The 14,851-nt window shown below is 38.9% G+C and overlaps 1 protein-coding gene across 1 annotated transcript; it reads left to right on the top strand.

Annotated features, from left to right (window-relative positions):
• On the top strand, positions 10,584-14,214 carry LOC109833813 (40S ribosomal protein S2-2-like). Its single transcript, XM_020401639.1, has 2 exons — positions 10,584-11,098; positions 13,846-14,214. The coding sequence occupies exons 1-2, from the start codon at positions 10,703-10,705 to the stop codon at positions 14,011-14,013; spliced, it is 564 nt and encodes a 187-aa protein (XP_020257228.1). The 5' UTR covers positions 10,584-10,702; the 3' UTR covers positions 14,014-14,214.

Here is a 14,851-nt window from a genome sequence, read left to right as displayed (position 1 = left end):
TTGATACGATCCTAACTGTTTAAAGGTTTGATCGCTCAAGTTGTGGACCTCTCGTTCATGAAAGGAATCAAGAGGGGATTTTGGCTTTGGTCCTATCTGTTTAAAGGTCTGACTAAATAGGAGTTTTGTGAGGGAAGATTGATCTAAAGAGGTGATCGAATCTCATCTCAGCAAAAGAGTATTTGGAAATCACCGTGGGGATGTAGTGTTTATCACTTTGTTCGTAATGATCGGGTTATCCCTAAGGAAATTACATATAGCATTCTTCCGAGAACTTCTCGTTACATGAACCATCCACCCCCAGCTTTCTTCGTGAAACTGGGTCTAACATCATACCGAGTTACATGACCGGGTTATCCTTAAGAATATTACATGTAAAAAAAATTCTCCAGGAACTTCTCGTCAAAAATGGGAAACAGTTTAGACTCATATACCTATTGGAGTATCGAGGAGAAGTTTATACTCGTATACTCTTTGGAGTGAGGGGAAACAGTTTATACTCGTGCACCCAATATAGTTAGAGTCGTCTTTACTTGGCTTGTTTCACCGTTATGACGCCGGAGTCAATTAAGGCTTGGATTTTGTTTTTGAGTCCAAAGCAAATCTCGGTGGGATGAAGAACTCTTCTGTGGTACGCATAGTAGTTTGGATCCATAATCCTCTTAGCTCCCTCCTGATCTTTGATAGGTGGTAACTCAATTTTGTCATTGGCGAGGAGGTATCTTAATATGGCTGGAGCTTCATCATTTTCGAAAGAATTCTCCTTTTGAAACTTCGGATCGAGAGTCGCGTTCCCAGCGATTGTAGATGTCGTCGGTCGGCTTCTCTTAGCTTTCTTTCTTTTAAGAAAGTGCTCAGCTTGTTCACCGCGTATTTTCAAATCTTTCCAAGTTTTGGATGGTACGACCCCCAGGGCTTCCAGGACATCGATGGAGAGGTTATTGTGGCATGTTTGCAGGATAAACTCCTCTGTAATAGGATCTCTGCAATTCATTGCTTTGTTACGGAAGCGTTTAGCAAAATTATCGACTGACTCTCCGTCTTTTTGCTTCTCATTTAAAAGGGTTCCGATTGACACTTCGGTATCATCATCGAAGAAATTGCTGAGGAACAAACTTTCCATGTCATCCCAGCAATTGATGGTCCCTGGCTTGAGACGTCGATACCAATCGAAGGCAGGCCCACGAAGGGTGCCAACGAATGATCGGACCATTAAAGCCTCGTTTCCAGAGATCATGCCTAAATGAGACTTGAAATAAATCAAGTGCTGAGTAGGCAAGCTTTTCCCATCAAACGGTGTGAAGTTAATCATATTGAACTTTGTCGGGTACGGGATTGAATCCCATTCTCTTGTATAGGGACACGGAATACCCGTCTTCTTTACTTCCCGAGCCGTCATCAAAGCGTTGATTTTGTTTTCAAGCTCTTTCATTTTCTCGTCATCGTCTATGTCTTCATTCGAAGGATGTTGAGGAGAATGAGTTAGACCACCCCCTGTAAGAGGTGCCATCGAACCACCCCCAATATCGTTATTGGGAGGATGCGTTAAACCACTCCTAGCGTTATTGCTATTGGGAGGTATATCAGCCATAATAACTTCATCCACTTTTGGATCACTGTTATCTACAATATTCTGAGTGTGGCGGCTGGATTCAGCTCGCTGACTGGACTTAGGAGGTTGAGGCCGTTGAGCTAGCAATTCTCTCATTTGTTGGATAGCCAACTCTATTTCTGTCTTTATCTCAGCTCTAATTTCTTCACGTTGTTTGGCTAGAGCTTCTTGAAGTATTTGAGCGAACTGATCAGAGGTGATTGTGAGTACTTCTCTGGTTTGCCCTGTGCTAGATACTGTATCATCCGAAGCGATCGCAGAACAAATGTCCGAGAGCTCATCCTCTGATGACTTTCCTTCATGCATTCTCTTGTAGTCCCTATGTTTGATGGCTCTTAACTGGAGTCGGGACATCCATTGGGCAATTCTTGAATTGACTTTTCCTCTCGGGGAAAAGTCGGGATTTGATTCACTTGAATGCCGCTTAGATTTTCCTTTATCAGCCATGTTGATGGTGACTTCAGGGAGTTCGTCATCTTGGACAGCTGATCTTCTCTTGTGGAAATGTCTCGGCTTAGGCTTCGACATTTCGGTGAAAAGACTGTGGAATACCGAGACTCTTCGTGGGATGGCTTCTCGTTTTGCGTAGTTATATTCCGACAATGCTGCTTTAATGAGTCGCGCACAGGAACAATGAGAGTTTATTTCTCGAATAATTCTCTTTCGAAATTTATTCACACCCACAGTTTGATAGTACGATTCATTGATATGATTGTCGGAAAATCCTATCGTTTGTTGGTATGATCTCCCAGGCATAACGATGTCTTTTGGCGAACACGTCTTCTTCTGGGGGTGTAAAACCTTGTTGGCATTGTCAGGACAAATTATTATTGCCTTTGATCAATCCAAGGTTATGTCAGGAGTCACACGTTTAGAACCACCCCCTTGCGGGTGCGGAGTCTTAACGGGCTCCGAATGCTGATTTTGCACAACACCAGACTTTGGAATCCAAACTTTGTAGAGTTTTAGTGGTTCTTTGGCCACCGTTTCCTTGTTTCTTTCTCATCTTTGTTGTAAGAGAGCACAGGCATGAGCAGCGTTTGCACGACGCTTTTGTATACGTTCTTTGAGGGTCGAGCGAGCCCTTTTGACAAAAGTCCATTCATCCGTCATTAGTTTAGCAGAGATATAAGTGATTGGTTGTTGAGACAACTGAACCACTCGATGCCTCCTCGACTCTAGGTCCGCGTGATAACGAACCCCGTCGGTTTGTTCCAAGACCTTAGCTATTTGGCGAGCGCGGCGCTGACGTTGTCTCTGACGAGCTCTTTTCGTTAGTGCCGGCGGGCTTTGATTCAATAACTCTTTAATTGGAGAAGAGTCATTATCAGCAGAGAGGTTGCGAGTGGAATCCTCAGCAACAATTAGGCGAGAGTCTTCACCCGTAGCATTCGACGGAGTTAAAAGTTTGTAAACCTTCTTAGAAGACAAAATCTTTCTGTATTTGCAAGGCGAGAAAGATTTTGCAGATGAGGATGATAAATAATCCTCAAACTTTGCTTGGTCAAATTCGTATTCGACTGTGGATTCAATTGATATCTTGATCGGCTGCGACACGACGGTCTCGGCAGCGAGACCGTTGGCTCCCACTGTGGTCGCCAGTTTGTTTACGTCAAAAGTTGGTCTTGTCGTGGAATTCATTATATCTTCGATCGATTACAACAAATTCAAAAGAGATAGCCTTTTTATAAGACTTCTTTTACACAACAAAAAGAAAATTACAACTTTTTAGAAACAAACGCGGGATCATTGTTTGGATCGCTGCTTGCGTGGGATCTTTGCCTGTGCCGGGGGTGCGTTAGCCCGTGGACCACCGAATCACAGATTCTGATTGAATCGTGAAGGGGGCTTAATGATTCTTCCTTCGTTTATCGAAGTAGGAATTTGAAGTGAAGATCTTATCAAAGTAAGACGATCACTCTTCTTAAGATCAAGTCAAAGCTCGAATCTCAAGGAATTGCCAGAAGCTCAAGTACTCTGCTCTATCTGCTCCAAAAATGCTCGATCAATGCTCTCTGATCAGCCCCCTCGTTTATCGATCTCAGGGGGGTATTTATAGCCCCTGAACAAATAACCATTTCCGGAGACAGTAAACACTGTCTCGGGTTCCGAGACAGTAAATACTGTCTCGGAAATTTTCAACTGCCCGACAGTTTTCTTGTAACTGTCTTCCCACATTTTAAAACTCCGTTATCTTAGCAGTTATCAACGTGATTCTCGCCCACGACGTTTCCCACGTTCCTAAACAGTTGGTGGCCACGTGTCGGCGGTTATAAAACAGTTCTGAACCTTTGAAAGCTGTCTCGCGTGCGAGACAGTAAAGACTGTCTCGCGTGCGAGACAGTAAAGACTGTCTCGCATGGCGAGACAGTCTATACTTGTGTCCTTTTTTTTATTTTTGGATGATCTCATCTTGAGCTGTATTTGGATATCTATCAGCATTTTTTGACGCCTACACCTTTGTTGAGTCGATGTCTCAGTCAATGAGAAATCAACACATTATTCACTGGACTGAGCAGTTGGCTGCAGCGTTGAATGAACATAGGTCTGAATATTCTGAGGAGTTCCTTGATAGGGTTTTAGACCATTTATATGACAATGAACGTGAAGCTAGGAGGTTTTTCATAAAAACCTAGGAAGGTCAGCAGAGGTACATCACCAAATTAGTTAACGACCAAGGTTGGTCGGATATCTAGTTTGTTGGGTTTTGATTATATTTTGATGGATATTGTTGTGTTAATTACAAACTATTAATGTTGCAATATATATTATTATTATGAAGAACATCTATGCCACCATGTAATTGATGAATTGGTACATTTTAACTTTTGATGCAGGTAAGTACGGTCGTGAAACGATCAGTGAGTTCTTTGAATTTCTCCTTTGCTTTTGATATCAGGTAAATGAGTTTGTTACTTGGGTTTACTGATGTCGGGTTTACATTCTGTTGCTCAGTTCATTTGGCTATGTTGCCCTGTTGATTAGGTTAACTGCTATTGGGTTTTGAGCTCAAAGCAAAAGAGCTTATACTGGCTATGACTTTGGGTTTATTGCTTCAAAGTCATACGTGGTTGATGTGAGTTATTGGTTGTTTGGTTTGGAGCTTGTGTAGCTCCTTGCTCTTGTGCTTGTGGCTATTATTTGGAGCTTGTGTAGCTCCTCATTCGCATTGGTTTGTTGCTGTTTGGTTTGGAGCTTGTGTAGCTCCTTGCTCTTGTGCTTATGGCTGTTATTTGGAGCTTGTGTAGCTCCTTGCTCTTGTGCTTATGGCTGTTATTTGGAGCTTGTGTAGCTCCTCATTCACATTGGTTTGTTGTTGTTTGGTTTGGAGCTTGTGTAGCTCCTTAAGTTTGGGTTTGTGACTGTTATTTGGAGCTTGTGTAGCTCCTCAATCTCTTCGGGTTTGTTGCAGTTTTGTTTTGATCACCTGTAGCTCATTGACGTTGGATTTTTGAGCTGACATTTTGGAGCTGGTGGTAGCTCCTTGGATTTGGAGTTTTTACCAAATTTATTTTGAGCTTATTTTAGAGCTTGTGTAGCTCGTTTGATTTGGGTTATATGCTGTTTTAGTTTGAGCTTGTGTAGCTCCTTGAGTTTGGATTTTGGAGCTGGCATTTTGGAGCTGGTGTAGCTCCTTGCTCTTATGTTTGTTGCTGTATTGTTTGGAGCTTGTGTAGCTCCTTGCTGCTAGGTTTGTTGCTGTTTTGTTCTGAGCTTGTGTAGGTCCTGTGAATTGGGTTCGCTGCTATTTTTGTTTTGAGTTTGTGTACCTACTTCCTGCTGGGTTTCCTGCTGTTTTGTTTGGAGCTTGTGTAGCTCATTGTCTTTGGGTTTGTTGCTGTTTTCGCTGGAGTTTTGGTTGCTTTGTTGCACCTTGGGGTTGTTGCTGTTTTATTTTTGAGCTTGTGTAGCTATGTAGGCTGCTAGGTGGGAGCTGTTTTGTTTTTCCTTTCCTATGGTTACTTGCTGTTTTGTTTTGAGCTTGTGTAGCTCCTCTCGTAGTTGATATTTGGCAATGATGATGATTAGCGTTTACTGAGATTGCAATTCAACTTACATTGTTTATTATATTCAGATGAGGCAAACGAGAATGAGATTGCAGCCTACATTGAATTGACAATGTCTAGGCGAGGCAATTCATCCTTATAATGCAATCTGTAATAAACATGTAAGTTATAGGTGGGGCAATTATGACAAGTTGATCTATTACTGAGCCATACAATATCAATTAGAATTTATACCCAATTCAAACAACAGTTTTTCATTACAACCTCAATAGTTTTGCAAGTACAAGTGCATGACATGCAGTTTATAATAATTAAAATAATACAAAAAATGCTAATAAAATTGCTGAAAGTTTCCAAGCTAGTAGTTGATTTCCGACAAGTCTCAATTCTTTCTTCAGCCTCTTTGATTGCAAAATATATTTATCTCCGTACCTATTTTCTTTGACATATTGGCTTCCTTGGTTGCTTGGGTCTCCTCTTTCATCAGCCCATTCGAAAAAAATTATATTCTTTATTTGGGAATTTTGCACACCCCCAATAACACCTTCCCTTATTTTTACCATTCTTGCACACTTTCATTGGTGTTCGGAGATTGCAGTCGCAATAAACTTCATAATTTTGGTAGCAATCTTCTCATATCATTTTGATGTCTGGGATCCAAATTGCAGACAATGGGAATTTATAAATTGCTGAGAAATGAGAATGCATGGATTAATTTGAGGCCTCAAGGTGAATTTATAGCCACTATGACACTGAACTAGCCGTTTCTACAGTGCTTGAAGCTTTGAATTTTGAAGAGGGTGGAAATAGCCGTTGCTACAGTGGAAATAGCCGTTGCTACAGTGATTATCCCTAAAAAATTTCATTCTGAACCAAACATGATATTAGGAATTGGAGGGTTTTCTATAAAAGTGAGATTCTTTTTTTCTTTGTGTGAAACAAACATAGAATCCAATAAAAATAGGATTCTTTCTATAAAAGTGAGATTCTTTTTTTCTTTGTGTGAAACAAACATAGAATCCAATAAAAATAGGATTCCATAAAATTAAAACTTGTCTATAATTTTTTTATGGATTAGGTTGGAATGCATAAATAAAATAGGATTCCTAATCCTATTCCTAACCTCTATTGAACCAAACAGCCCCTAAGAGTGATCATATATAGGGGTGTCCAAAAAGCCCGGAGCCCGGGCCCGGCCCGGTGTCCGGCCCGGGTCCGGGCCCGGGCCCGGGTCGTCGTTGGCGAGCCACGTCCGGGCCCGGGCCCGGAACACAGCTGCCGAAAAAAGGCACTGTGGCTTCGAATGGCCGGGCCCGGCCCGGCCCGGCCCGGCCATAACGTCACAACGTGACCGTTGACCCCCGGTCCGGGCCGGGCCGCCCGCCCGCGTTCGGGCCGAACGGTCACAAAAGTGACCGTTTGCCGGGCCGGGCCTGCGGGCTAACCCGGCCCGGCCCGGCCCGGGCCAAATCTGGCCTAACGGCCAGATTTGGTCTTTTGACCATTTTGCCCCTTAAAACGGTCAAAAAACGGCTAAAAATCGAGGGTTTTTTTGGTCATTTACCTAGGGGGCTGCTTCTATAAATAGAGGGGGGTTTCAATTCATTTTCTCACAACAAAACTCATCTATTTCTCTCTCTACTACTCTCTTATACAATCTTATACCATCTCATACTAATATACTTATATACTATCCTATAATCTTTTGTATTTTCTAATACTTCCAACAAATGGCTTCTGGGTCTGATTATGAAGAGCAACATGCAACTCCTACCGATCCAGAGATGAGTCCTCCTACAACAACTCCTCATCCTACCGGTGTTAATCCTGAATCTGGTGGTGACGAATCTACGGCACCAAGAGCTCCAAAAAGGCCGAGGTCTGATGTATGGAATTTTTTTGAGAAGATAGACGTCACCAAGGATGAACACGGTAGGATCATCTCTCAGAATGCGAAATGTGCGTTGTGCGGCCAGATATTCAAAGCTCATCATAAGAGCGGCACCAACCATCTCAAACGGCATATTGAAAAACACAACAAAGGCCAAAATCTACAAGGTGATATCCGGCAGTCTATGCTTTCCCAATCATCCTCTTCAGGTACCCTCGGCAGTTGGAATTATGACGCTGCCCGAGCCCGGAAATGCGTAATCAGGTTTATTGTTCTTAAAAACCTTCCTTTTAAATTAGTAGAAGATGATGAATTTGAAGATTTATTTAGAGATGGTTTTTATCCTGCATTTACAAAATTTTCTCGTCAAACCTGTCAACGTGATATTTTAAAATATTATGTTGAGGAACAGGGAAAAATAATTTCTTATTTTAAAAATTTAAACTGCAAATTTTCTTTAACTTCTGATATTTGGTCATCTAGAGTGCAAACTGGTTATTTATGTATAACAGCACACTGGATTGATGAAAGTTGGAAAATGTTTAAAAGAGTTGTTTCTTTTATTGCAATTGAAGAGTCACACACTGGTATTAATGTTGCAAATTTAATTGTTGAAGAACTTATGAAACTAGAAATTGATCAAAGAATATTTACTCTTTCACTAGATAATGCAAGTAATAATAATGTAGCTGTTGATTTTCTGAAAATAACTTTGTCATTGCCATGTCATGGTGAGCTTTTTCATGTTAGATGTATCTGTCATATTTTAAATTTAATTGTTCAAAGTGCATTTTCTGAAATTAAACCCATGATAGAAAAAGTTAGAACAGTTACTAATATGCATAATGCTTCTGAAATGAGAATTAAAAGATGGAAACAATGTTGTAAAAGAAAAAATTATAAGCCTAGACTAATTCCAAAAGATGTTGACCATAGGTGGAATTCCACCTATGCAATGTTATCTGTAGCAATAGAATATAAAGAAATTATAAATGATTTTATAAATTTTTATGCTTCTAGTTCTAGCTCTGGTAGTGCTTATGGAATAACTGAAGATGAATGGACAGTTATATGTAAATTAAATGAGATGTTACAAGTTTTTTATGATGCTACTATGTTATTATCTGGTTGTTATTATCCAACTATTACTTTAGCTGCTTTACAAATTTTAAATATTCAAAAATTTTTTGCAAAATATCGTATGGATGATACTTTTGGAAATATAATTTTTCAAATGGAGAGTAAATTTAATAAGTATTTTAGGCCTATTCCTCATATTTTTGGTATTGGTGTTCTTATTGATCCATGCTTGAAGGAAATTGGCCTTCGAAGTTTGTTACAATCATTGTATGGTGGACAGATTATAGACTTAGATGATGGATCCACCCTTACTGCTACTACTCATTATGTAGCTATTAGAAATTATTTTCAAACCTTATATGATGAGTATGCAGCTAGATATGGTGTAGCTACACAACAGTCTTCAGCTTCGGCACCTTCAGCTTCGAGCACAGGTCGAGGTAAAAGTGTAAGTTTTGATAGGTATGCAATGGTAGCTGAACTAACTGGTGGATCTGGAACTTCATCAGGATTAGAGGTTTCTGAAATAGACGAATATTTATCTGCTTCCTTAGTTAAATGTCAAGGAAATGCTTTAGATATTTTGCAATGGTGGAAAGTATATGGATCAGTTTCATATCCTATACTTTCCACCATGGTTCGTGACTTACTATCAGTGCAGGTTTCGACTGTAGCCTCGGAATCCGCTTTCAGCACAGCAGGACGTTTGATCGACGACCACAGGACATGCTTAGATCCGTATACTGTACAAGCGGTGATGTGCTTACAGGATTGGTGGAGATACGAGAAGCGAACACAAGGCATCGAACGGATTGCTATGATTGAAGATAAATTTGAAGAGTTAGGACTAGCAGATAGATATAATGATTAGATAATATTCATAAAATTGTAATTTTGTTTTCTTAGCTTTAAATTTGAATTAAATTATTTCGAAAAAAGTTGCATATGATAGTGATATGGGTGAGTAGGTGCCAACCTAGTTGGGATGTACTCATCTATTGTGATGCGACGAATTTCGAAATAAATTTATACTTGTAAAGGATTTGTAAAGGATTTACCGATTATTAATAAAGAAGTTATTTTTATCATTTTTTGTACTTGTAATTTATGTCATTTCATTTCAAGCTATTAATTAAATTTATGACATTTTTTATAATAATTTATGGTTTATGGTTTTGTTAAAATTAAAAAAAAAAAAATTCTAAAAAAAATCAAACCGGGCCGACCCGGTGTCCGGCCCGCTCAGGCCCGGGCCCGGGCCCGGGCTTGGGTTTTGCCCGGCCCGGGCCCGGTTTTCCGGGCCGGGCTGGACCGGGCCGGCCCAGATGGACAGCCCTAATCATATAAAAGTGGGCAAGAAAACCATGATTATGATGACTTGCATACTGATCAACTCTCCAACAATATGCTCTATTGAACAATTCAGCAAATATACTCTCATTCTATAATTGCAGGACAAAGACATATCTAATAATTACAATGGTCAGCTATATATATATTTTATATAATATAGAAAAATGAAAGTTGGATAGACTAAAAATTATTATGCCACCCTCAAATTATCTTAATCAAACCAGAAGTTAAAAATAGTAGAAAGAAGAGATGGAAGGAAATTAGAGAAAAGAAACGGCTGATCGAAAAGGGGGAAAAACGAACAGACATTGGTGTTATTTATTATATTTTTATCTTTTGATTTGGGCTTGTATATTTTCTATGGACTAGACACGAAACTTACCACAAGCTACAAGATAATACAGGGCCCAGCCCGAATGAGGCCCATCAAAGGAAACCCTAGACCACACCCCATAAATACCCTACTATCTCCTCTTCTCCCTCATCTCGCGCCGGCTCTCTGAACTCCTTGCTCTCAAAACCCTAATCCTTAATCTCCACTCAGATCCATGGCTGAAAGAGGCGCAGGAGGTGACCGCAGGCTTCGGGCCCGCGTGGCGCGCTGCGACCGAGGCCGCGGCGGCCGACGCGGCGGCGGCCGCCGTGACGAGCGTGAAAGCGGACAAGATCCACAGCCTCGAGGAGATCTACCTCCACTCTCTCGCCGTCAAAGAGCACCAGATCATCGAGAAGCTATGCCCTAATCTCAAAGACGAGGTCATGAAGATCATGCCGGTCCAGAAGCAGACACGTGCCGGTCAGAGGACCCGGTTCAAGGCCTTCGTCGTCGTCGGAGACGGCAACGGCCACGTCGGATTGGGGGTGAAGTGCGCCAAGGAGGTGGCGACGGCGATCAGAGGGGCCATTATTTTGGCTAAGCTGTCGGTTGTTCCGGTGAGAAGAGGGTACTGGGGGAACAAGATTGGGAAAGTTCACACTGTGCCTTGTAAGGTGACTGGGAAATGTGGGTCGGTGACGGTGAGGATGGTGCCGGCACCGAGAGGTTCTGGGATTGTGGCGGCGAGAGTGCCGAAGAAGGTGCTGCAGTTTGCTGGGATTGATGATGTGTTTACGAGCTCAAGGGGGTCGACTAAGACCCTGGGAAACTTTGTCAAGGTTTGGTCTTTAACTTGTTTTCGCAGTTCATTGATTTTCTGGTAAGTTGTAAGCTATTAGTAGGATCTATTGTTCTTATAATGGCTATGCATTTTTAGCTAGCTTATCTATTTTTAGCATAGTACTCGTATAAATTGTACTGATTTCATAATTGATTAGAAGAACTCCATTTGACTTTTTTTGTTGGGCAAGGTAGAAAGTTGATAATAATAAGGCCCATTAAAAAATATGGACTGGAGATATAGTGAAAGATTTTATTGTAACTATGGAATGAGATGGTTCTTTATCTTTTTCTTTGTTAGATGTTTTGGTATATATGTGCATACACCTTTGATCTTTGTTTGTAAACTGCTAGGACTTTTAAGTGTAATAAGTTTAATTATCATCTGTAATCTATAAGACTATATCAATGACTTCGTCAAAAAGAACCTAATATTGTGCAGACATTGACATTTTTTCTTTGAAATTATCTAATTATGTGTCGTCATACATTAGTTTCTGCTTTGCGGCATATTTAATCACTGATTCATTTTGATGCAATGTGAACTATGACTTAAGAAGCTTGTCTTCATTTTATAGTAGAAACAGATGATTCTGTAACAAGCTAAAGTGATGTCCTGAACAAGTTTAAGGTGACATGAAAGACTGCTTAGTAAGAATTGATTTCACCTTTTGCTTGTTCCCCTGGTTCTCACTCAATAAGTCAAAACCATCCTTTTTGCTTGTTCCCCTGATCTCTTCTTTTATTTCCATTTTTTAACTTGTGCCTGATTGATATCATGATAAAATTGTATTTGCTTATGGAACCTTTTGTTTTGTATTTGTACTAAATTTATATATGGTGCAATATCTTGCTTATTTCGCTCCGAATTTTTTTATGCCAATCTTGTTTTTCTAATTTCTCAATGAATAATACTTTGTTGGACATATTTAACATGCTGATGCTGTTGATATTTCTAAACATTAATGTGAGAAAATGGAACATGAGTTATTTCATCAATTATTTAGTCTTTCTTTTTTGCAGTTCCTTTTTTCTTTCTATGGACTTAATATTGTGGGTCTCTCTTCACTTTTGGACATCACCTTCTCCTTTCTAATGTTACGTAAATAATCCATATCACTTAGTATTTTCTTGTGTGATTGCTTATCCTAATCATTTCTCATTCCCCTTTATCCTTTCAACTCTCGCCACATATTCATCTAACAAGTAACATCCTGATACCAGCATGGTATCTAGTTTATGTTGAGTTCTGTTGTCGCCTCATTTTATGAATCATTTAAATCTGCATCCTATAAAATCCACAAGTTACTCTGTTACTTGTGAATCACGTAGTGGTTCATTTGTTCATTTTGTTAGCCTGCTCTATTCCTGTTAGATATTTCATCTCATATCTTTTAGCATGTTTTTAGAAGGTTGTCCAGTTCCCACTGAACTATTGTTTGATATAAGGTACAATTTCAGATAGGTTAAATTATTTGGTTCTCATTTTATCTTAATGGTCTCCTCATCATAACTCAGTTCATTCCCTTTTTCCTCAGAATCATATTCTTTATCATGTTTTCATTTTGGCTTCCATTACAGCCTTATGTGCAAGTTATTCTCTCCTGTTATTTTTATAAGCTTGTCATTCTCCCCTCTATCAATATTAATAATTGTCATATGCATTATTTTTTACTTGGGTTTTTTATGGGAAATGTTATCCATATATAGCAGGAAAGCATAAGTAATTGGTATTGACACTTGACCTGCTTTCACCATTAACTGAAATCTTATACTGTATGTGTATTATGCCTCGTTATTACCATCTCTTTTTTTAGTTATAACTTCTGTGTCATCTATTATTGATCATCTGTTATCTACTAAAATAGTATTGGTTAGTTTTCTTTTTCTTAATTTAATCCCTCTAAACATAATGTTTTAAAACTCTATATGCTAAAAGTCCTGATACTTATTTGGTTTCATGGCATGTTGTGGGTACCATGTAAGACACAGTTAGCAAGCTTCCAATCTACAATTTTGTTTTCTTTGGGGCTTGGAGGCAGGTCAACATTATTCCTCTAAATAGTTACATGAGATATAAATTGGTTAGATTGTATGTAAGCCTCTTTCCCAATGATTAGTTTCAAAACATATCAATCCTATATCTTTCTTCCAGTTGAAATGCAGGTAAACACTCAACAAGAGATGTTCTTTCTTGTCAACAGGACTGATCCCGTGAGCACCAACATCTTCATGGCAGCAAATTAATTTGTCTGAAAGTATTGAAATAACTAATTTCTATTATTAGCTATCACTTTATTCTTGTTATATTACACTCATGTAAAGCCCTGTGTTATTAGAATTGTTTGTCACATGTCCTTGTCCTGTATCCATGGTTGTTTCCGTAATAGATTAAACTCCATTTGCAATGTTCCAATCTGCTTATAGCTTCATATTTAGGGCTATAGAGTTTTATCCATCTTTTGCATAGATTGCATTCCTGCTGCAATTTACCAATCTGCTTATAGCTTCATATTGAGGGCTATAGAGTTCGATTCCATCTTTTTGCAACTATTGGATAGCTTCTTGTAGTGGGCACAACAAATACCAAAATTAGTTGCTATATTTGAATTGAATTATCATATAGGTTATATGAACATTATATCTTGCATGATACTGTTGAATCCTTGCCTTAATATTGAGAAATATGCTTTCCGTTAACCATTAAGGCTTGCTAATACTTTTTTTTTTATAATTTATGGTGCAGGCTACCTTTGACTGTTTGATGAAAACTTATGGGTTCTTGACTCCTGATCTTTGGAATGAGACTCGATTCCGCAAATCTCCATACCAGGAGTTCACCGATCTTCTTACGAAGCCTGTTGCATCTCTTAAACCAGTGCTTCCTGATGAAGCTGAGAGGCTAGAAGCTTAAGATATGGACAGTAGCGTCAGTTTTGTTACCGCAATGGATTCTGTTTTAGATTGTGTCTCGAACATGATATTCGTGTGATAGTACTTTTATGCTGTTAATTTTTGTTTGATCTAGGATTGCTGATGCTTATGTGTTGTCACATTTATCTATACAGTACGAGGTTTATGTTTTTCGCTAAAATGTTGAGTGGGGTTTGGTTTATTGTTCCCTTAAATTTTTTGCTGTTTCCTTAAAAATTTGCTGGTCTGTATGATATTCGTGTCTTTTAGCCAGATAGTAGATGCAATTGCTTGTTATTTTTTCATGCTGAAAATCATTTATTAATGATGCCTTTTTTGCGTTAATTGATTTTTTTTAATGTTTTTGGTCAATAGATTCAGAGGTGTGTATCTGAAAAATGGATAGCGTTCTTGTGCGTAGTCTATTGCATTGAAATTCAAGTTCTACATTTATTACTTTGTATGGGGTCTTTATTATTACCTGAGGGGCATCATGTGTAAATCACCTGTAGTGTCTGTTATGGTGTTGATTAGGGCCATGTTGCATATGTCACTGTTGTATTTTAATTTTAATTTTTTATTTTTTGATCTCGTCACAGTTGTATTTAAGGTATGTAAAAATGTGCGTAAGTTATTACCTTATTACAATTCTTATATTTATATAAAAGCGTGTAAGATGTTAAAATATTTTCTTTTGATTATACTTGTCATCATGTCCATTTATACAGGCTAGGTTTTATGGACTTGCGCACGTTGTAAAATACTATGATTAAGTATTTTTAATTTATTTCTTTATTAAAATTTGTTTCTTGGTTTTACTTTGATAGTTTTTGCTCACA

This window comes from Asparagus officinalis, chromosome 3, assembly GCF_001876935.1.
Source record: "Asparagus officinalis chromosome 3, Aspof.V1, whole genome shotgun sequence".
NCBI classification, from domain to species: Eukaryota; Viridiplantae; Streptophyta; class Magnoliopsida; order Asparagales; family Asparagaceae; genus Asparagus; species Asparagus officinalis.
This window is presented reverse-complemented; position numbering and strand designations above follow the sequence as displayed.

Coding starts and splice junctions, on each gene's coding strand:
- LOC109833813 (XM_020401639.1), top strand. CDS start 10,703: ATGAAGATCATGCCGGTCCAGAAGCAGACACGTGCCGGTCAGAGGACC. Junction 11,099..13,845: donor CCCTGGGAAACTTTGTCAAG/GTTTGGTCTTTA, acceptor TTTATGGTGCAG/GCTACCTTTGACTGTTTGAT.